Source organism: Toxotes jaculatrix, chromosome 20 (genome assembly GCF_017976425.1).
Source record: "Toxotes jaculatrix isolate fToxJac2 chromosome 20, fToxJac2.pri, whole genome shotgun sequence".
In the NCBI taxonomy this organism is placed as follows: Eukaryota; Metazoa; Chordata; class Actinopteri; family Toxotidae; genus Toxotes; species Toxotes jaculatrix.
This window is the reverse complement of record NC_054413.1, coordinates 18,621,750-18,646,012: the sequence shown is the minus strand read 5'-3', so window position 1 is coordinate 18,646,012 and position 24,263 is coordinate 18,621,750. Positions and strand designations below refer to the sequence as shown.

At 44.1% G+C, this 24,263-nt stretch overlaps 1 protein-coding gene across 4 annotated transcripts in view; it reads right to left on the bottom strand.

Moving 5' to 3' along the window:
- mpp7a (membrane palmitoylated protein 7a) overlaps positions 1-24,263 on the bottom strand; it is a 123,725-nt gene that overhangs the window by 86,229 nt on the left and 13,233 nt on the right. For 2 of the 4 annotated variants that reach the window (XM_041065476.1, XM_041065477.1), the window contains one exon: positions 5,706-5,874. In XM_041065476.1, the coding sequence (XP_040921410.1) occupies positions 5,706-5,742 (37 nt within the window). In that variant the 5' untranslated portion in view covers positions 5,743-5,874. Of the gene's footprint in view, positions 1-5,705; positions 5,875-12,502; positions 12,545-20,938; positions 21,304-24,263 lie in introns of those variants that run through there. The other 2 variants (XM_041065478.1, XM_041065479.1) reach the window with 2 other exon arrangements.

The window sequence follows — 24,263 nt, the reverse complement described above, 5'->3', positions numbered from 1 at the left end:
CCATCTACAACCTAAGGAGCCAGTAGCGTTTCAGCTACAACAGTTTTAACAATCACACTGCAGACACGTGAAGCCTGAGTGGAAGCACCTGCACACAGAGCTAGAATGAAATAACTTAAAGGGAACTTGGTGTTTTGTCCAAGTCTGAGTAGTTAAACTGCCCTCCTACCCCACTTCCCGAAAACTCACGAGTGATATATAATGTAAGGAAAGACAAACTGGGAGAGAAACTAACATGGAGAAAAGACGAAAGGTTAGGAACATCTGGGCAGACAAGAAGATGATGACAGAGACAGCATCACGGATAAGGACAGATATATGAGATGTGGAGGATGGAGAATACAGCAGAGTGCCAGTGTTTGTTGGTCCTGAAATCTGTGGGAAGGCTGAGTTTGGCAGTGGTCATCCAGAACTTCTCCTTCCCAAGATGGAGATGAAAGGCTGCTGTTTGGCCCAGTCAGAGCCGGCTAAGCTTAGAATCTCTCTAACATGGTACAAAAAAACAGCAGCCACAACAAGCTGGCCAGATCCAAATGACCTGCCACCTCTGCTTACTGTGGCAATGGAACAGCAGCAGCCTTTCTGGAACAGGCCTGCATGTTCTGTCCAAAGCTGTGGCCAGCTACTTACTTCTAGCAAGCTGTCCAGGGATATCAGAGGCAGACACGCCAATCCCACCTAAAAGGCTCCGTTCCGATCATACATTAATAGCAGCACTTTTGACAATCTGTGCTTTAACACTCTAAATCTTTCTCTCTTTGTCTCAAAGTTGCAGACTATTACTCAATATCCCATTGCCTGGTTGTCAAACAAAGCACATGGTCTGTAAAGCTGTTTTCAGGTTCTTTCTAACGCAAGTGAGCATGTCCTGCCCGCCAATGACCGATTTAGTACCCTGTGTGCTTTGGAAGGGAGCAGTGGAGGATGTCATCCTACCTCAACAAAAAGAGAAAGAATTCTTCGTATTCAAACAAATAAAAGTCATCATTCCTCTCTCAGTCACACTCACTCGATTTCTTTCTTTTACATCTGCTTCTTTTGACAGTGTTTTTATTTTTTTGGTAAAATGATGTGGAAATTTTAGTTCTGATGTAACTGGAAACAGGGAGCTCTTCCAGTGGCAACAAATCCTCGTGTTTTGGTACTGTATCACTGCGGCACACAGCCGGCTACTGGCCAGGGACCACGACAAATGGCTGGAACCTCCCACAGGAACCGCCACCCCCCAAACCCCGGCACAGACAAAAGTCCTCCCCCAACCCTCCCCAGTGTCTCCCACGAGCTGAAACCGGCCAAGGCCAGATGCTCAAGATTCTTGACATCAGGATGGAAAAATTTACTGTTAACCTTGAAAAAAACAATATGGCCACTTTCTTATCATATTATTCAGAGATTTGTGTTTCTATGTATGCATCTGCACTATGTAAGATTGTGTATATATGGCAAACAACACAACGAAGTCACAGAGCGCTGCACCATGGGAATATCTGCATCTCATTACCCAGTATCATTATACAGCCATCGCCTCGTCCAACAGGGGGTGTTCAAGATTGGAGGGGCTAAGATGGCTGGAATCGCTCATCTGTCGCTCCCGCACAAACACGCACAGATGCAGCCAGTAAGTTATTAGCGTATCTGGTAAAAGAGTTGTCCCATCGAAAGATTTCCATGTGTAGCCTTTCATGCGAGTGTCGCCCACCTCCTCTGCAGCTGTGCATGGCCGAACCACCCTTATCTTTAAATGCTGTGCAGGGACTGTAAACCTTGATAGAACATGCAGGTACGGCTTGGAATAACACCGTTAACTTTAATAAGGTTAATAAAAGGGCATCAGGGTCTTTAGAAGGGCCTGTTTGAGAGTGTGAGCGCAGGGTTCTGAGTTGGTCACAGGTATATGATTTAAGGGGCATCATGTAGGGACGGTAATGGCACATGGGGGATGGCATGTCAGCAAAACTGTTAGCGTTATGTAACACCAACTGATATGTGCAGCACATCACGACCATTTAAGTTTTCATACCAGTGAATGTCTCTTTCACCGAATTAAGCAGTTAGAACGTGATCATAAATATCAAATTAAAAAATAAATGTTTAGATTTCTGGATGGCGTGGATCAGGAGGAAGAGCGGTCGTAGTTTAAGTTTAAATTTGAAATCTTGAATTAGACATCTCATCTGAAACACACAAAACTAGAAGCAGCAAGGAAACACCCACTGCTGTCCTTCGTTCTGATCTCTGCGGCTCTAAACCGTCATGGTCACCCCATTCTACCCCCGCCCCACAGCTGAACCACTCTACCAAAAGACTGCATCCACAGAACTCCAGAAGCAGGGATGAAATGGGGCTACAAGGAGCAAACACCCACTCTCACTTCAGGAGGCTTACTGACCTCTCAATGGCATAAACCAGATGCTGCGCCTGAGGGTTTCTGATGAGAGAGCAGAGACCTTAGGAGCCACTGAGAAAGCTCCTCATCTATTGTGTCTCTGTAAATGTTTATGAGTCTTTCTGGCATGGACGCATCACTTTGTCACTGAGGTTGATTGGACATCCTGTGATGCTGTGCTGGTTAGTAGAGATTCTTGGTAGGCCACAATATAAACGCAGCAGAGCACAGACACCCACACAGTGCAAAAAAAAATAAACTGAAAATTAACCTTGCAGCTAATGGAGTTCAGAGGGGAGATGGATGTAGTGTAGCAGACAGAGGAGTGGGCTGGGTTTATCCATGTGAGCATCCCTGAGTGGGAGCTGAGATAAACCGAGATGAGCCGAGCCAAACTGAGCGGAGGCGTAACAGTTATCTGTCCCCGACTGAGCCCACAACAAAACTCCATCAGGTTTGAACAGGAAGAGAAATGACTAAACAGCAGCTGTCTGGAGGAGAGACAGACCAGGAGAGCAGCTGCATAGCTTCGTTGGTGGAAGGGGGAGGGTTAGGTTACACAAAGTGTTAAGGTTAATCTGAGCAGAGGTTTGACTTATCACCTGAATGTCCCTGTCCAGATCCCTCCCCGTCATCAGCCCTGTACAGTGTGCTTGCACAATTAAAAGCTTATTTTCTGTCTCTTCTTGGCCGCCTTGTTAGAAAGTGAATTAATATGAGTTTGTGAACTGGATCTCAATAACAGCAGCAGCCAACAAAATGTCACGTCACAACCTCTTAAAGCTTGTGGCAGGGTTTTCTAGTTGTTGAAGGATGGAGAGTAGAGGTAGAGGTTGGATACACTTAGACAAAATGTTTCAGACATCAGTAGCAGGGCCAGCATCACCAACTAAAACCCTGTTATTAATCTGCTTCCACTGCATTTATTAAAAAAACAAAAAAAAAAAAACTTAAAAACTAAAAATCACACAGTGAAATGAGTCCACAGTAACCCAATCACCACGACAGCCTCTCCAGCACTCCCCACGGTCATATTTCAAGGCCAGTTTTCCAACATTTTATTGTTTTTCAAGTTTATTTTCTCACTATTTGGTTTCATTTATTAGACTCTAATTCATACAGAGGTCTGCTGTTTATTTGGGCAGAAAGAGAGAGAGAGAGAGAGAGAGAAAGAGAGTGAGAGAGAAAGACAGGAGAGGGATGGTATGATCTTACATGTGCCCTCCATTTGTCTGCCCATGTGTTTGCTCTCCAAACACTCCAATAATGAGCATTTTAATAAGATCTACACACACACTTCCATATTCTTTCTCCCTCCCGACTGTGGTGTTGAAACAGGAGATCTGCTACAACAGAATAGTTAAATTAATGATAATATTTTACCCATTATGTTAAAAGCCTGAGCACAGTACTTCATCTTCTTTGTGTGTGTGTGTGTGTGTGTGTGTGGAGAGAGGCTGGTGTTGAGGGGTCTGCAGATGGCAGAACTGCTAAAGAATAGCAGCTATGCTTCTGGCAAGATGCTGTAATGTCTCTGTAATTACTGGCAGCCGCTCTGTGAGGAGGAGGTACTGTTTGTCTCTGTGGATTTATGCTCGTCTGCTGAGGTGTTGCTACCTACAAGCCAAAGCTCCAGGACTGTGTTGAGCTTCCTGCTGATGTGCCTCTAAAATGTAAGTACATGTCAACTAATTCAGATTCAAATCCTCTGCTGTAAATAAAACAACGCAAACACGACTGTTTCCAGTTATCTGACAAATTCAGAACAGTCTGATAACACTCAACACTGTAATGACGGTTTGAAAATCAACACACTAAATCTCACACTGCAGTGTGCTATAAATCAACAGGCGCACAAACGGCTTTACACCACCTCAGTAAATCCATATGTTCAATATTTATTCTTTTACAAATATGTTTCTCACTCTCCCTCATTTGTGCGACCGACTGTGCCAGATATGTTTTCCAGACCCGGCTTGTGCAATACACGAGGCACAAACTGACATGTAACTGACACGTCACAACACGTAATGCCCCTGAGATTTCTAGTTCATAAACACGATTACATCTTTTACTATGTTTTGTTTTTGTGTGCAACTGGGAGCAGAAAATCATTTATCGTGGCACCGACCAGTGGTCAGGTCCTTCTGGGCAGAAGTTATTAACTCAAAATCAATAATTAGGAATTTAAATCTCTAACTTTGTCCCCAGTTGTTTGCCTCCTGCTTTACTAGGCTGCACAGCAACTGTACTGAAAATTTGGAGCCAGAACCTTTTTTGAAGACCCATAAGGCCTTCTGTTTTAACTGCTTAATAACAGCTTGCTTGAATAAAAAGAAATATAAAAATCTTTGTATTCTGTGTAAACTGGTACAATGTACAATGCCAGGCCAGCCACAGGTGTGTGTGAGTTCACCAGGCCTGGAGATCAGTGACCTAATGTTCATCCATAATGTTCATCATGTTTCACCTGCGCACACAGCTTCACAGGACCATCAAGGGAGAAGCAGAGGAGATGGGCCGGAGGAGTCTTTACGTGTTTTATTTGGAAACCTGAGCCCTTGCCGGTAATTGCCCAAAATGACTCTAATCGTAATTGACAGTCTGGCTTTCTACTTTGTGTGCGCAAATTTCCAGGATGACGGGGGCTACAGTAACTCTGTTAAAAGTCTGGACGCAGTAACGCACACACTCTTTATCCATCAGAGCAGGACTTTATGTCTGTCCTCCTTTTGTCCTTTTGCTGGGTTGAGTCCTTTGCATGTGTGTGTGTGAGATGATGTAGCCGGCCGAGAGGAGGATAGTGTTCCTGAGGGTAGAGGTGGTGATTTCTGGCACCTGTCTCTGTGTCGACAAGCCTGACGTGCTGCTCAGTCTGAAATCACACACTCGTCCACACACACAGAGAAAAAGAGATGGAGCATGGGACTCATGCTTCCACTTTTTTTTTTTTTTAATTAAATTCCCAAATTAAGTGAAAATATTTATTTGGTAGATTTTCCAACCACGGTTTTAGAAAGTCCTCAAAAGCAGGCAATTTAAGAGAGTAATTCATTTCTACTTTGATATTAAATTTAGGTTTAAAGTGGTGGGCACACCACATCTGACCAAAGATATATTCATTTTAAGGCTGGGATTACACTTGGTGCTTACATTCATCACATTCATTTTCTTCTGTTTCTTTGCACCGATGATGGACCTAAAAATTACAGCAGCAAAATACTTTTCTGATTTTTACTGGGAATCCACTGTACTGGTTTTGTGTTATGTGCAGAAAACCTTGCTTCACAGACTGTGTTCCTGGCTGAGGGGTACGTACCTGGCTCGTGGCCGGCTCCGGTGGCCAGGGCAGGCATGGCTCCTGCCGGCTGCTTCCTGGTTCCCCTCAGGCTGTGGAAAATGACAGCAGGACGTCAGAGTAGTGGGCTTCTCGGCAGCTTTCCCTTGGGAGCAGCTGAATGTGAGCACGGGCTTTATGCCATGGAGCCCTGCAAGAGAACAAGATTTTAGCGCCTACTTGTCAAATGGCAGAATGGCCACATGCACGTGTGTGTGTCAGTCAGCTACTGTGTTGTGTGTCTGTTTGAGTGTGTGTGTTATGGGGTATCATAGCTACCCGTAGCCATGGATATGAATATCTATCATACTAGCAAATACTGTATGTGCATTTGTGTGCTGCTGAGCCAACAATTGGCAGTGAATGACTCACTGAGTTTGTGTGTGTGTGTGTTGACAGTACATTCACAGTTGACTCTGGGTGTTTACAACCCAACACTTTTTTCCTAAGCTGCTGAACATCCTGCTTTGTACATGAGCCAAAACACACATACACTCCGAGACACACATGCGACGCGCACACACACAACGCTACCCCACACTTTATTCAGCATCCAGCGGAAACAAGGGAAACCTTATCCACTGAGGGGAAAGTAAGCAACCGAATGCAGCAGACCTGTGAAAAATCAAACAGGCGTGGAGAAGCATCGCTTCGTAAATAATGGCACTCAACTGGAAAGCCAGATAGAGCAGGAACAGGAAGAAAGGGGATGTAGAACACAAATAAAAAGTCTGTGGCTCGCTCAAATCTCCGCCTGCAGTGGATGAACATGTGCGGACACACACAGTAGCGCACAATAAACTCCAGAAACACAACACGGGAAAAACAGCTAATGTGCATTAATATGTGCCTCGTAGATTAGAGCAGAACTGGAGACTTGAGACCTGGACTGGAGTTCTATTCTGAGACTTCAGAATTCAATCATTCATGTCTTGAGTTTGGTAAAACCCTGGAACATGGAAAACTAAGTAAGACATAATCAGACAGATCTTATAATAAACTTATGATGCACTGAATTCGACCTGATTTAATCTCAGCTGAATAAAAAAAAAACGTAATAATAGCTCTGAAAGAAAAAAGCATCAACGTAGTGTCACTTTCCAGACCTGAGATGCAACTTAGATTTTCTCCAAGAGACTTAAACACAGGTTAGAAACAACCTCATAACTGGACCGTGTCTGATGTAATGTGTCCTGCAGAGTAGGTAAGAGCTTGTCGGCGCCCCAGCCATGAACTTATCTTTGAGTTTGTTTCATCCTCTGAGGGGACGAGTCTGGTCGACAGCCCTGGCAGGTGCTGTTACTGCGGGGCGGAAAGTAAACTGAAATCTGTGTAGGAATAGTTGAGGGGTCTCAGTGGATGCCCTCAGTCCCAAGTAATCTGCCCTTCCCTGGCCTTGACACACTCAAAACTTACTGAACCTTTAGCCGCCCCACCTCTTCCTAATGTATACTACAGTCTCTTTAAAAAGGCCACGAGGAACCTCAACAGGTCCCTGAGTCCAGCTAAGTCCTGCCAGAACGAATGCTTTATCGAAAAAAGACAAAATGGAAAACAATTAGGCATGAGCCTTTCGGACCTTTTCAGCGTGCAGTTTAATGATCCGTTATACGTCAGCTCCCATGAGTCCTGGGCCAAACAAACTCAGTCGCCTAAACTGCAGGGCCTTGTGGGTCCTGTCAGCCGTTCACCTCACTGGAAGAAAATGCTCAAAATAAACACCAGAAGTGACATAAGCTACATTCTGTGTCTCCCATGTTGATAAGTGTGTTGTAAAAAGCTGTCTCAGAGCAGACACTGAGTCACAGTGCATTATGGTTTTTCTGACGCTTGGCTGGAGACGAGAAGAGCCAAGACACCTGTGCTCTTCCAGCTCATTGGAAGCTCCCTTCAACAGTCAGGTGGCCACACGCTTCATGCTGTGACTTCACTTCCGTCTCAGTGAGGAAACGGATGGACGGATCAGAAACTGATTACAAATGTGTTTTGTGTAAAGAATCACTCACACAGCCCCCGCGCTGACAGCTGCACAACAGTGACATTATCCTGGCATGTGTGTACAAACACACACACACATACTCACAGACTGAAGCTCAAATCAGTCAAGACGGCAGCCCACGTAGCAAAATGTTACCACGCCTGTCTGACATACTGCGATGTGAACTCACCTCAGGGCCTCGCGGACCCCAGGTGGAGCCTTGTGGAAAAAACATCTAGACAATACAGTCCAGAAGATGCCTGAGTGAGCAGGTAAGCAAGCCAGTGAGAGCATATCAGAAAAAGAATATTTTTTCTTCTGGATTGAGATGTACAAAATATGGTGCATTCATCAAACAGCACTTAAAAAAGGGATTGATTTTCCAACGAGAGGCGATCTGGGAGACGAATTCCAAATCCTGCTACGATGTCATGCCAGCACCAATTTGTAGGCCAGATTTGTCAGTCGTTTGCATTAGCTTTGCACGAGCGTAAAGTACAAGCGGAAAACCTGCTGAAACTGGAGTTCGGTGCTGTTCAACCCTTCGTATACGTCAATAAAATAGGTTAAGAGGACCAGCAGAGGAGGGCAGTGGCGCCTCGAGCCACGACCACAAAATCTCTCCAGCAGGCCGGTTTGAACAGGGGACCCAACGTAACAGCCACTGAGTTCATGCCAAGAGAACTGACCCATGCTAAATCAGTTCAGTGTTTCACAGAGAGGGCTACGGCACGGTTTTGTCATAAGAGTTTGTGATTGGAATGACAGACTTAAGGAAAGACAAGGGAAGCAGGAATGAAGGGGGGGTGGGTGGGGGGGGCATGAATACTCTTAAGGTATGCTGCAATGTAATATCAGTCTTTCGCCTTTTGTTGCGATCAAAGAGGAATGACCACATATCCCTCAATCTGTGGAGGGATCCATCTTTCCATTTGGGGGGGCTTTCTTTCTGAGGGCCAGGAAGCATGTTGCATAGCCGGGAACACCTGGGACTTTTTACATGGCCCAAAAGGATCATAACAGACAGACTTAAAGAAACATTCCCCACTGTCAGAAAGCTCTAACTGTGTCTGTGCAGATCACACAATATCAGATGGTCGTGGAGCGAGTAAAGGGACACTTTGCCATGTGGACAAGAGATGGGATACGCTTAATTGCAATGAGATATTCCTCCGTCTAGCCAAGTGCAGCTTGACCTGTTCATACAGTTTTGCCACCATCTAGTGGGAACTTTCACCACTGCAGGGAGTACTCAACCTAAAAACCCAGCTGGGACACAACCTGAAGCACCTCTCCCGAACAAAGACCGGTATGTATGTATGTCAGGAGACACTGTCTGTGTCCGCTTAGTCTTGTTCAGTGAGTGAAACCTGAGGTCGAATCAGTATTTAAAGAGAAAATAGCTCAGGGTGATGGACTGATAGGTGGAAGGATGGAAACACAGAGGTGTAGAAGACTGTTATTCTTCTTCTCTTTTCAATAACAAGCCTGTCCGTCCAGCCGGGGGTAAGCACGGGCGGAGCCGTCTGACTCTCAGCTGGATGCTGATGAAGTTAGTGAGAGAAATAACAGAGTCAGGAGGTGAATGCCTGACAGTGAAAACCACACCAAGACCTGTCACGTCTAAGGCCCCAACCAACAATCTGAAAGTCTGCTCTGAGTTTAGAAACGTACATCGGTTTTACGATTAAAGCTTTCGCTTCTTCCTTCCTCCTGAGAGTGGACTGGACGGTGGAAAGATCACAGCAAATGGCCAAAAGGCAACAAGATCCTCATCAGGAAAAGAAACGAGGAGAAAAACACGTCATGCTCCAAAGCATTCACAGGCTTTACTGGGTGGAATGGTTCTGCATTCATGCTGCCTCCATCTGGACCTGGTCAGGAAGTGCTGCAGAAGACACAGCAGAGGTCAACTCTGCCATTCAGCACTGCCAAAACGTCCCCGGAGTCCTGTTGGGGTGTTGGGTTTTTCTGTTCCGGATTGTCCCACATCGAGTGACGGGAAGGCCAACTACTGGCCCGAGCTTTTACTGGGCCACCATGAATGACACCGATCCTCTTCATCACATGACAGACGCCCATCCAAAGCTACCCCTGTCACACCAGCTCCGGTTACAGCTCAAAGGACCAGTTTTCCCCAAAGCTATCCAGCAGCTTCAGCGTCTGCTGATTCACTCCGGTCTGATGAGTTTATCTACACTGGTCTTTGGTCAGATGATAGATCTATTTGGCGGCCTGTGTGACACCTGCTCCGGTTACCAATTCTGCACTGTCTGTTGCAACATTGTGAAGCTCTGGCTCTGCAGTTATCTTTTGCAAATTGAAGGAGATCGGGTTTTATTGACCTGAAGCGCGGCTGCTTTTGTCTTCATGGATCTCTATAATCTTGAGCTATTTGCCCTCCAGAAGTCACACTTTGTAAGGTCTGGATATCATTTTCATTTGAAGACTACGGCTGATGTAAAACCTGAGTTAAGCGAGTGGCACCTAAACAAAAACAGAAGAGTAAAATTCTATCTAAACACAAACAGGGGTACAAGAACTTTGCTTAAAGAAAATAGTTCCAAACTGGCAAAATTACGATCTGAGAGAGTATCTGATTAATGCATAAGTAAAGAAAATAAAAAATCTCACAAGACTATGTCAGCTTTTAGTACCTGATAGAATCCAGTATGGTGGGCACATTTTGATTGGTGCCAATAAATTACTGTGGTTTGACACCCCACCAGCTGCACCTTAAAAAGTAGATCAATAAAAAACTGGTTCTGCGACAAAATAAATAAAAATGCAAAAGGAAAAAAATAAAAATAAAAAATCTGCATCCTGCAACTCCCCCATCTCCACTCATCACCTAGATCCTTTTATCTGAGCCCACTGCCAAGGCCTTAGAGTTTAATTAACAGCTTCATGTTGAAGGGTATACTGTCTTGTTTTCACATGTGCTTGTGCGCTCTAACAAATGCTGTGATGAGAGAATGCACACAGTCATCCAGTCCATAAAAAAGCAGCATCCAAATTTTTTGTGCTGTGATGGCGTTTAGAAAGAGGAAGGAGATGTTGGAGAGGGCTAAACAGAAAGAAGAGAGACGCACAATCATGTAGATCTTAAATAATTACTGAGGTGACTACTTTTATGGAAAACTATGGTCTTTTACTTCAAGCCCAACCGGTGAGCTTCAGCTCTGGGGTGTTAGTATGGGGCAGCTGTGAAGACAGATTGGCTGTAAAATCAATTTGTATTTCAGCTACTCTACATCATATTGGCTTGTAGGAACCACAAAGTGCCAAGTCAGACAGACAGAAGTAGATAGAGTTACAGCCACATGCATACAACCATACATGACACGATCATAAGAGTATAATTTCAGTGTATCCAACTGTGGTAAAGGCGAACATTCATTTACACACAGACACACAGTGGAACTACATTTCAATGGGCTGTGCATAATTGCAGTGCATTAAACTGTGGTCGAGGGGAATGTTCATCCACATGACATTCTGAGATGGAAATACCGTTTCACGAAAAAAAAAGAAAATCAAAAATCCTCACGATGCCAGGGCTACGTCGGCCCTCTGCCTTTTCTGTTTCTTCTGTGGAAAAACGCATTGTTGAATAATGTGTTTCTCCTGCCTCGGCGCAGCACTGCCAAAATGTCACCACGTCCATTCCTATTAAGTGTGAGGCGCGTGATGCTGGCAGGACAGCGCTGTGTTTTTCAGGCGTGTGCCACACGACTTGTTGTTAATAGCTGTTAGCTTTACAAGGGATTGGGGCTGCTTAAATTAAGACTCGGCGGTACCTGGCATGACTGGTGTTCCTGGAATGACTGACTGCTGCTGTGGAGGAGCAGTAATAACGATGAGCAGTAGGAATGAAGTATATGCATCCAACTAAAAAGCATATGGAACCAGATTGGGGGGAGCAAACGTGGAATATCTATGAACGCTGCTAACCCATGACGAGGAAAAGTTCAGTGCGAGAGGTTAACAGAGAAACGGGAAAAGCGAGCTCTCTTCTCTCAGTCTCAGGTGGGATTTTTTTGACAGCTCAGACAGAATCAGCACTGTGCCACGTGTTGCTCATAAGCATCCAGTCTTTCCACATAAAATACATCTGCTTATGTGTATGTACGTGTGTTCTGTTCGTACATACACACACACACACACACAGATATAAATCTGTGTTTAGGTCAACCTGTCCTTCCAGAGGCCCCTAAAACATCTGAAGTCATTCTTCTCTCTCAGCCGCTGGAGTGTTTAAAAAAAAAAAACACACACACATTCAAGAGAGATTCATCTCATTTACAAGAGAAATGGAAAGATGTATATCAGGAACTCAGGGTTCACTGATACAGGAGAATATGAGTCAGGACACTCCAGGATAATCAGAGGTGATGAACCTTAAGTCTCAGGTGTCTTAGATATTTATTGCAGCGTTACAGTGAATGCTTGTGGATTTGTCAAAGTACCTGAGGCTTTACAGGCTCCATCTCCTGATTATCACACCCCCAGGTCAGCTGAGAGGTTTTCACTAGAGAGGGTTATTACACTGGAGATGTTATGTACATTTTTATATGGATGTTTTAAGTTGTTAATTAATATAAACTGTGTGAGAGCAATAAGGGGTCAAAGTCACTTTGTCCTGACAACCCTCCTCTAATCACAGAAAGACCCATGCACCAATGAGAAGAAATCCATCTGTTAAAGCACAGTTATCAGTATAAAGCAGATCAGGTCTGATCTAACACATGAAGGAGATATACAAACACAAAAAAGGCACAAAAGCTCTACAGGGACTTACCAGCTCACTCTCTTCCTGCCACAGAGAGACGCAGCAGCAGGCACTCCCACTCACTTATTACAGCACACACAAAGTAAGTCCTCCCATACAGGAAGACGCACGCATGCAGGTGTATTGGCTCACCTGAACAAACCTGAAACTCGAGTTTCTCTCCCTGCCTGAAGGCTCTCACTGCTCCACCCTCTTTTAACTCGCACTACAACTCAATTGTAAACAGAAAGAGTGAGACTGAGACTTTTCCATCCTTCTTACACAGCCTTACAGCGTTTTTTTTCCTTTCCAACTGCTCCAATTTCCAAAGAGAAAAAAGCTGTTAAGGGCTAAAAAGTGTTAATATTAACACAACTGTGTAACAGAAATTCCCTGTCCCTATAACTGTGTGTGCTCCTGAAATGTCCATATTTGGTGGGAAAACAGAAATCAGACCTAACAAAAGTCATCTGATTAATAATGAACCACTTACTGTGGTTGTTTTATGGAACAGCACCAAAATCAGATTTGTTTCACATCGTACACACTGTACGGCACAGTGACCTGTCAAAGTGTAGTGACAACAAACAGCCACTAGGTGGAGCAGTCAGCTCACTAATATCTCCAGTGTGCAGAAAAAGACTGAAGCAGACAGTGTGTGTCTACACTGGTGCTTTTTTGTGCGTGAGTAATTGTGCGCACATCTGTGTTTGTGTGTTGGTCTCTGTCCTCGTCATGACCTCAGATGTGCCTCGGGGTGCCAGTAAAGATGGGCACCAGTAATCTCATTTTCTGCCTGCAAGGGCCCCATTATTACTAAAACCAACGGGGGGGGGGGGCACAGACTGGAAGCAGACTGTCACATACACACAGCAGCCTGTGTTTGTGTTTCTATAATGAAATCATATCACAATACGGTTTGATGAATAGAATTGTCTCATGTGTTCGTGGAAGCACGACACTGCACTGAAACTGTTTGACAGATGATTTAACTTCCTCCTTTTCAGGTAATTGCTGCTGTAATGAGAAATAAAAACAAACAGCAGACAGTGAAGTAGACGGTCAAGTGTCCTACTTCATGGTGTTACATATGAATACTGTAAAAAATATATATATAATGTATCTCAAAGAGACGCCCTGGGTAAATAAAAGTAATATAAACAAATGCATAAATAAATCATGCACAGTATCATTTATATATATATATACAGGTGTTACTTTGGGTGACACACTTTTTATAGAATAAAATTAATTCATAATAACTTTAACCATTAATTGCAGTGCTACATTGTTCTCTCAGCCATTTCCTTGTCTTAATACCTCTTCCACCTCTTTGTCCTCCTCCCATCTCTCTGCTCTGGTTCCCATGAAGACACAGCCACTCTTTGTCTCTGTCTGACCCATTAACAGGGAGAGGAGGCCACAGTCACTATCAGTCGCCACTCACACATTCCTCTCCCCCTCTCTCTCACACACACACACACACTCACAGTGTGTGGGGTCACGTGGAATCGTTAATGACCAGTTCAATTAATCCTGGACATGAAATGGGAGAATGAATTATCCTGTAAACTCCTGAGGAAGATGGAAAGAAGAGAGGATGGATGGATTGGGGTTGGTGGTAGCAGTGCCGCGGGGAATGGACGAGTAAAAGACACTTTGCTTAATCAAAAAATATCATTGATGTGAGTGCTTTACCACTTTACTTAAGCCCTGCAGGACCCAATGTGCCTGAATTCAATTGTATTTATTTATTTATGAAGAGGGAGAGGCCAAGACTTTAATCCTCTATACAAACAATACATATATATATTTAACTCCACCTTCCATTGACATGAATTAGATGATGACAGATTTTCAGGCAACTGGTTTGAGCAGCAAACAGCAACGTACCTGCAACGGGAGGCACAGAGAGACAGAGAGAACGGCAGGTGGCCATAAGCCTCACTAATCTGGAAGTCTCTCTAAATGCCAGGGTTGCTGGGTAACCTACATCCTCACCAGATATTACTGGAGTGAATTACTTCACCTGGAGCGCTCGGGCCAAGGCGGAGCAGAAAACACAGAGAGAAACAGAGCGGCAGCTGGTTTGACATACGTACAGATGGACAGATAAGAAAGCAGTGATGCAACAGACAGAGACGGAGGCGACAGGGTAACGTCTACACCCCTTTCCCCTGCACACTGATACACACACGCACACCTGCTGTGTGTGTTTACAGGACGAGATGACAGGGCTACAATGGGAAGTGGAAGTGAGCCCATTAACGGATGCATAATTGATATAGCCGGTCGAAGGATAGAGAGACAGAGAAGGGAGAAAGAAGAAGAGGAAGAAGTGAAAAAAGAGAACATTAGGTGGATGAAGATATTGTAAAAAAAAAAAAAAAAGAAAAAAGAAAGAAAGAGTGAAAAAGGAAATTTAGAAATCCCTAACTCCCATCAGTCCACGTGCAGGCTGTGTGCCTAATGCTGTCTGGCCCACTCTGGTACAAAATGAACTCTATTTTAGTGTTCACTCATCACCGCAGCTAAAAATAATCCCTCATACTATCAACAAGCATTTGTGTTAAAATTTCAGACTGGAGGCACGAAACTGGTCACGTCAGGCCAACTTCCAGGCTGACGCAGCAGTCCTGACAAAAGCTCATATCAGCCTCTTGTCCTTGTCCTTCTTGGACAAGGAACTGTAAAGTTACATGCTGAAGATTTCTTTATTAACAATCGATAAATTCAAGATGATGACTCATTCAAAACTGCAAATGACATCTTGTAGTCATTTGCAGTCATCCTCATCCTGAGGGGAACATCTGAACCGAATCTGACAGCAGTACATCAAATAGCTGTTGAAATACTTCAGTCTGGACCAAAGCGGCGGGCTAACCAACCGACGGACAGACTGACGCTGACATCTCCTGAGCTGCGCCGAGTATCAGCTTTAAAAATCCAGGATCTGTTCGGTTCTATTGGATAAAACAGCGTTAACAAAAGAAGTTAGTCTTTTACAAACTTTACACCCTGAACAAATGTTGAATGTTGTCTCACGCAAACAGAACTCTACAGTGACAAAAGTAAATATATGATTCAAGAATAAATGTACGACACACTGAGGTGAACCTAACTCTATCACTTGTACTAACTTTTGTCCTCATTTGGAAGAGATCAGCTCAGGATGTGTTAATGATTGGAAGAATTCATTAACCTTAATTTGTATGGAAACCAGGAATGTGTCACCTTTTTTTTCTGCTTTTGTTTCTTGACAGTTTTTGATACCCTGTGCTACAGACGCATTGTGAATGGCATCAAGAAAGTTTAGAGGTTCCATATCCAGCCCCTGTCCTGAGTCCTCTGCGTCACCAGCAGGACTCTGGTCAGTGCTAAACAGGGAAAAAGGGGTGTTGATGGGAGCTCAGATGGCAGAGGTACTGTAGAGCCTCAGGACAGACAGAGAGCAGATGAAGAAGGTCAAAGTCGGACACGGGGTTAGGTTACCAACGAAGGCCCAAATATACGTGCTATCGTGCCCGGGAGACAGAAAGATAAACATTTAAATGACAGAGACACGAGTTACAGCCACAGCCACTCATCATTTAATCTCATTCAAGAGCAAACTCAGTGCCCTGGGTTCAGACCCAGTGACCCAGTAAAAGCTAATATGTGTCAATCAGCAGCAGGAAGACGTTCACCTCCCTAACCCTCAGCTACTGCATTACAAAACCAAAACTACCATCTAACTGTGATGGAGCAGCCTAAAAATAGGGCTTTTATTTAGTTAATCCCCAGATGGGTGTTTTTATTTTGGAAATGCTGTCCTGTGATGCAAAAAAAGATCCTGAGCTATTCCAGCTCAAATACAAATGTAATGGGATCATTCTCCACTTTGGGCTGTTTCAGTGACTACAGGAAACTGAATAAGGTGCCACTTTCTTGATGCTACAGAGAGGTCTGCCCTAAAAAAAAAAAGTAAGAGTGAACATTTCAGATTTGAAGAAAATTCCCAGACTAAGTTGTATTTAAAAAAACAGATCTCAGTCTGTCCCTGTCCCCTGTCCCCGCAGCACATGTGCTACAGCCACCTGTTACCTGCAGGTATTTGAACAGCATTGAAGTTTTCTTTTGTCCTTTTCTATTGTCACTATTTTTTTTTTAACCTTGACAATGCAGCCAAAGAGCCGTGCCCAGCTGTCACAGCAGCACAGGTGCTCCTGGCTCCTGCCAACTCTGAGACGGGATAATAACACCTGGAAGCGAGACAGAATAGTTAGCTAACTAGATCTGTGACAATTAGTCAATTAAGCAGTTAGTGGGTCAAAAGAAAACTAGTTTGCAGGTATTTTGATAACTGATTAATCATTTCAGGAAATTTTTTTTTCAACCAAAAATGTCAAACATTTGCCATTCAAGCTTCTCACATGTGAGGATCTGCAGTTAAATAAATGAGGAAAATACCTTTGGGTTTTAGACAGACATGTGACTTTGGGCTCTGCAAAGTTGCGATAGCTGCTTTTCTTTTTTTAACGTTTGATATGATGACTAAAGGAATAATGGATTAATCAAGAAAACGATCAGCAGATCAATCAAAACCAAAAATAATGATTAGTTGCATCCCTCGACTCAACCTTCGTGTTTTGGCTAAGCAAATAAGACGCAAGTCATCCCTCCCCACAAAAACAGTACTTGTAGCGACTGCTAATCCTCCTGCTAAGCCGCTTATGATAGAAAACAAACAATTACTAGATGCCACCCAGCTGGTGGTGTTGCATCACTTTTTGCCAGAGACTGGACATTAAAGCAATAAATAGACGCCCTGCATTGAGACTGTGTCCATTTAAAACAAGACAGATGATGGAGATGAACTATACATCATACTAACCTATGCAATACATACATCTGAAGAAAAGCTAAAATCTGGAAGACGTTTTGCAATCATGCAGCTTAATCAGAGCTCTGCCTGAACACACGTACTCTCAATATTTGCATTACTTGTGCATGTAAGAATGTAAGCAAAGCCATTTATGAAAAAAGCAAAATGCAACAGATAGAAAAAGAGAGGATCCAACGATGCGGCCACATCTGTGGTTAACACTGAAAAAAAAAAAACAATTCACAGCTCCCTCAAAAACAGGATGAAATGTGTTTTCAGCCAAAACAGAAACACAATAACAGCCATTTTGTACCACATTTATCATCCAGTAATCAAATCCTACAATCATCTCAGACTTTTGTCTCTCTGGGCCACCGTGCCACCCACTGGAGCCGCTTCTTCCTGTAAGCCACCACACACAGGGCACAGTCCTGCCCTCGCTACCTCCTCCTCCCCCCCGGCACAGGACACAAACACAGGAGTAAATCAGCCGGGCTGACGGCTCTCTCATCCACACTGTTACTCACACTAGGAGGATTCCAAACCACTGAGCATCCTCAATGCTCCCTCGTCCTCAGTCACCCTCCCTCGCCCTCCCACACAGTGCACAAAGACAGTCAAGGCCTCTTAAGAAGCAGTTATGAAAGGGGCAGGTTTAAATGATGTCTGTGCCTGTGAATAAGGGAGTAGTTTAAAAAAAAAAAAACCACAGTGAGAAAGTTTGCTGAATACCAACACTCGCTCAGGGAGATTCCACAAAGTGCAAAACAGGCCAAGGGCCAAGGATACACACAGAGTGTGAACTGATATTTAATGTTACTGTTGCTATTTTAATCAGAAGTAGAATGTTTTTTAAAAGCCAAGGACGCCCATTTCCCACAAACTCTTTACTTGCATATTTTATTGTGTTTGTGTGTCAAATTACCATTTTTACCTATCAGTGTGCACTCAATTATAAATAAGAAATTTTTGTAGATTTAATAATAATCAAAATTGAAATCTCTCATTTCGAAAAGTATCCAGGCCCTTTGTAGAGCCTGATTGTTTGCATTATCCTTGAGATGTATCTAGAGGTCGCCTGTGGCAAATTTAATTCATTAGTCATAGTCTAGAAAGGCAGACACCTGTGTGTATGTGTAAGGTCCCACAATTCACTCTGCACGTCAGGACAAAAATCAAGCCATGGAGGAGGACGGCGGTGAACTCCAAACTCTACGTCTGGTTAAAACCAGGCACTGGTCATCACCTGGCTGACACGCAGCATCCTCCTATGGGGGAGCTGCTTCTCAGCAGAAGGGACCTAGGGTTAACCCTGACCCCCGCCCCAACCATGTGGACATATGATCCCCTTGAGAGCAATGAAGCTAGTCCACGAGATGACCCAGACCTGACTCGGACCAGAACACACAGCCAGAAAGACAGATGGGCTGCAGCAACTAGCAGCTGAGCCCCACACTGGCCCTAATGAGACAGGGGACGTTCAAGTGAACGCGGATGCAGCCTACACAACCCTGCATAAAGGTTTAGAAGAGGAAAGCTGGAAAAACCCGACATCTCTTACAAAGTAAGTGCTGGCAGGAATGTAGTCTTGGGTTTCGAGTTTCAGTGAAGTCGTCACTGATTGTAAGGTCTCGCACTGCCATGTTAGTAAATGTATGTTATAGTGAGGTAACAAAAAAATTTAACATGCTGTTATAAAAAAATAAATAAAATACTGTGTCATGCATGTTAGCAGACCACAGTGACATCAAACAGTCAGCCCACTTCATTTTCTCAAACTCCTGTGACACACACAGTTACGTAACACCCAGCACAGCATGCCCTCTGTACAACACAGTGAATCTTATGGCTGACATAGTGGAGGTGACAACAACGCAAATTCTTTTAGACGTTTACACGAGCTTTAGTATGATGACTGTTGGCATGGAAACTATTAGGTTAGCGCGCATCAATAGACATGAGTGCATTGCAGGCTAAGCTCCGTTCTCTGAGTATTACCTCAGCAGATGAAACTCTACCCTGGTCAAACGGTGCACGGTGACACACGAGAGGGTCCGTGCACAACGCGTGCATGTGTGTCTAACAACATCATTATCAATTTATACCGACAGCGTGTGAGGAGAAACAGATTGTGAACATCAGCCTGCTGAGAGATTCAGAGCATCGCTGACCACGACGAGCAAGAACAACGGACGTGTGCGTTAACAGCATCAGAGCTGTGCGTAAAGTTGCAGTTCTAACCATTTCACCCAGGATGAATAAATACTGCAATTTAAACTCGGCAGATCATGGATCCTATGGATGAGCATGGAGGTGGGCTCTGACACAGCTTTTAAAATTCCAAGTGTCTGACTGGGACGCAAAAGTCCACAGCTGAGATTAAAAAGAAAAAGAAAAAAAGGGAATGAGTCATAGTGTGAATTTTCTCTTAAGTGTCCAAAAGCACAGTTGAGCTGTTTATTTTATTTCTCCTGCAAAATCTACTAAATGAAGCCGATAGAAAAACATTTAATGTTTGATGAACCAAACTTTATATATTCGCCAGATCACATTTACTTCTATTGTGTAACACTGCTGTGAGTCGCAGCAGTTAAATTCATAGGCGGCAACATGTGAGGCATCTGTGGCTGCTAATGGCCATAAGTATCTGTGTTTAATTGCAACACTGTTAACAGAAACAACACAAGGAAACACAACTGTTGATGTTTACTCTGCCTTGTTTCCTGCCAGATGGAGAAAGTCTGATGGAGCAGACGGAGAAAGGTGGTGAGACAAGTGTGAGGGCAGCTTTGTTTGTAGCAGAGTCTGTACTAAAGCTGCTGCTCTGGGTACAAACAGGCAGCTGTCAGCCTGGCTGCCATGGTCAGAACCAGGGAACATGGGCTCCGACAGCAGAAGCACAAAGGTGGACCACAGTGATGTAGACGGGCAACATGAATACAGCCACAGATAATGACTAAAGCCTCCATCCATCATTTGACAGGCCAATATTAGTTTGGTTTATTGACTCGTATAGGACTTTTTTTAAACAGCACTGGAGTTGCTTTTATCGTGGTGAAGTGTGTGAGAGAATTCCTAAATAATCCTCTCAACACATCATATTGTCAAGATTTTATTATCCCTGAGAGGCTGACATGGACACACACACACACACACACACACACACACACACACACACACACACACACACACACACACACACAATATAGAACCAATCACATCAATTCAGTGTAAATACACACACACGGACAATTTGACCTTGAGGACTGCAAGTGCAGCACCTCTCCCTGGCACAGTGACAGCGGCCATAATGTCAGCCCCTCCCAGATTACCGACCCACACAGGTCAACCTGCAGCCAAATACTCTGGAAGTGTGTGTCTGTGTATGTGTGTGTGTGTGTCTGTGTGTGTGTGTATGTGGAAGCCAAACCTTCCATCTAACCAAATCTCCTTTACTCTGATTGCTCCCCCTGATAGGGACCCTCACAGCAGCCATTACAAAGTCATTAAACTCTGTGATTTTTCCCTGTGATTACACTTCCATTGTGCTCATGTACTCATGCACACCAACTGCAACAAGAGCTCAATAATCACACGGTGACCTTTGTGTTGCTCATCTTCTGTTCTGGTGCCTCAAGTTCAGGTTGATGATATTTTTTTTTTTTTTTTTTTTTTAGTTTGGAAGAGGCAGGTCTCCAATGTGTCCTGCAGCACAGCGTAATGAGTCCCAGGTTATCTTCCTCCAATTAAAGGGACTGACAGGGTGTGGAAGCGCTAAAACTCTGGTCTGTTTATAGAGTCAGAGGAGCTTTAGAATCAGGTTGCAGAGTTAAGCTAAAACGATGATGGGGTTCATAGTGTCTCTGTATGTGTGTGTCCCTGTCTCGCCTCAGAGTCCTGCCCTCCTGGTTGGTGATTAGATAAGCGTTGAGCAGTAACCCTAGATGCTCGGGGGGCTCGACAGAACCTGTCAGAGCAAGAACAAGAGATTACAACGTGATCAGGAAATTTACTTGGCTCCACAGGACTAGATCCATTTTATTCATACTTGGACTCAAGATCAGACAAGAAGCACTGAGGCTGATGTTGCATCACATCAATATGTGTGTTTGTGCAGGGTTTGTGTTCTGGATGAAAATCGATTCATGTGCTTTTTTTAGATGCAGAGTAACACAGCTCAGGTAATGGCTTGTAAAAACAGGTTATAATGGCCACACTGTGTCTGCTGTGCATGAATCAAAGCGCAACAGGTGGTAAGGTACAGGGGACAGTAAAAAGGTGGTTTGTACTGTACATGAAAATGAAGAGCTGTTGACTATTTGACACTCACTGTGTCATGCTTTGATGATTTTGTGGCATTTGAGACAAAAATCCAAATAACTAAATGAATCCTGTAGCAGAGGGGGGAACTTCAGGGCCTTTGTTTAGTCAGAATTACTGAAAATCTGGACTGGTGAGAGCCTTTCCTAATCTCCAAGACTAAAACAAAACACTGCTGTTTCATCCTAAGTCCTCCTTTCCTGTGTTTGTACTGAATCACTCGCTGCTGGTAATTTAACACTCATAAGAATGAAAACAAAACCGACACCGGGCGAGTTATTACTTGCAATTAGCCTCTGATACACTGTGAAGTTTAGGGCGAGAGACTAACAGAGGTATTTACAGAGAGATCAGCGGAGGTTCACGTACAGTAAAGCAGTTCAACGGCTTTCTGCTGCTGGGAAAGTGTGTGTGCTGAATTCACACCATGCAGGGAACGGAGGGAAAGAGAACAAAAAGATCCACCGACATAAAGCAGGAAACAAATGATCTGTCTGCTGAATTACTGCGTCAGGAGTCCTGCAATTTTATCTCTCTCTGTTACTTGTTACTGCCAATTAACACATTCCTCCATCCTGACACGCAGTACGTGAACATTTCAGAATGATAACTGGAAACAAGGGTGTGTGTGTAACCCCGTTTCCCGGTACCCCCCACATCATTCTGCATGGGCTTGGGTTGCTAGGAAGAAGAGAGTGTGATAAAGTGGGGAGGGGGCTCGAAGAACAATGCCTCAATTGAGAATCACAGAGTGGCGCCCCCCCAAACTCTAAATGCGGCTCACCTCATTTAAATACCATAAGTCTTTAAGTGACTCGAGTCTAACAATGAGCTGAAAAGGGTCGTCAGGGGACTTCACAGCACAGTGGATCAGCGTGTCACTGGTGTGTCACTGGTGTGTGTGATTCTGCTTGAATCAAAGATTCAGACTTTCTATTCACTGTTCCTGTAATTGAGGTAATTGCCCGCAGCTCCTTTCAGTTCTGTGTGACCTCCTCTGTCACACGCATCCGATGCTGCTGTGTTGTGACCCGAAAGCCATTTTGTCCTGACAATGCTGATCCCTATTAGCTGCAACAGCCTTTCTAAGTGGCTGAGCAGCACCTGTGAGGAGCCTGATAACCCTACGCACACAAAGGAGTAGAATCCAACACACAACTCTCCATTAATTCCCTCCGTCTGCCCGTTCTAAAGCGCCCTCATCTCCACTCTCCTCCACATTCCCCAGATCACACAATGACATACAGCCAGCACTTCCTCCTCCACTCGAGCAGAATGGTATCACTTTCCACCACAGGCTGCCTCTCATCTCCCTGCTGCTTTGTCAGGGAAAACAGAAACATGGGGAAGTTCTTACAATTTATGTACAGGAGAAGCAATGATTTCAAGTGCTTTAACAGGTTAGGTTACGCGTTATGTCACGCGGTTACGTTCTGTGGAAGTGAAAAAATCAATAGAACTGATGTGGAACTTCGTTTACACATTATACAACTTCCTTTTTGTTGTGTGTTAGAGTAACAGAAATTCTGCTGGTTTTACCAAATGAACTTTGCTGCTGCGTCACTGTTTTTTCTTGACCTCACTCGATGCCAAAGTCTTATATCACTGAAACCACTTTAAGACCCACACTGGGAAAATAGTGACTCTGCACAAATCAGGAGGGAACCAACCTCGTTCATGAACTTTGCAGACGCTAAACAAACAACTAGAAACACTTTCGGACTGGAACTGATGTCAGCTCGCCAACGCAGGAGAGAGAACAGGACGCTAGCTGCCCGATGAAAACTTCAGGAATAAAGACTCAACTCAATCCACTTCGACCTCACATTTACAATCCACATTGCCCAGATTCAGGAAAGTTTCGAAAGCGTATTTAGGGAGTAGCCATCGCTGAAACACATACATCTTGAAGGTTTCTTGATAACATATTCTTGGAAATGTTATCATCTTTTGGCTGAGAAACCCCTGACACCTCTGAACGAGTCAGTGGGGGAGTAGCTGGCTGCTATCTTCAGTGTAAATGAGGTAATGCTGTGCTGAGAAACGATTCCCAGGCAGTGAACACACTGCAAAACTTCCACTGTGAACAATGAACACACAGAAATCAGGTTAAAATTATTACTTTGGGTGAAAACTCTGCTTATGTGATGACACTGTTATGGAAATGTAGACAAACAAATGTTCTCATGCACACGCACACACATTCTCACACACAGGACTGGTGTGACTGGGATGTCTACGGCTACCAGAGATAATCCTTATTTCTGTGAATGGTGCCCACACCGCAATGCTGTAATACCTCATTACACAACCGCTCATTCACTACTGCACTTCACACTTGCAGCTGTCTAAATCACACACAGCAGATAAAGCATTTTCCAGGCCTTATTAGGCTCCAGTGCGCTTAAAACAACTGTTAGGGATGAATAATAACGTGTACGAGCACGGAAGGTCAAATGCTCAAAGGTGGAAAACTCGCAGCACACGTTCACGTCTTTTATTGATCCTTGACGGGGAAATTCCATTTTCCATTTTTAGGTCAGACCAAGGTCTTACAAAAACACTGTAGGATGCATGACTGTGACTGACAGGAAAGAGCAAACTGAT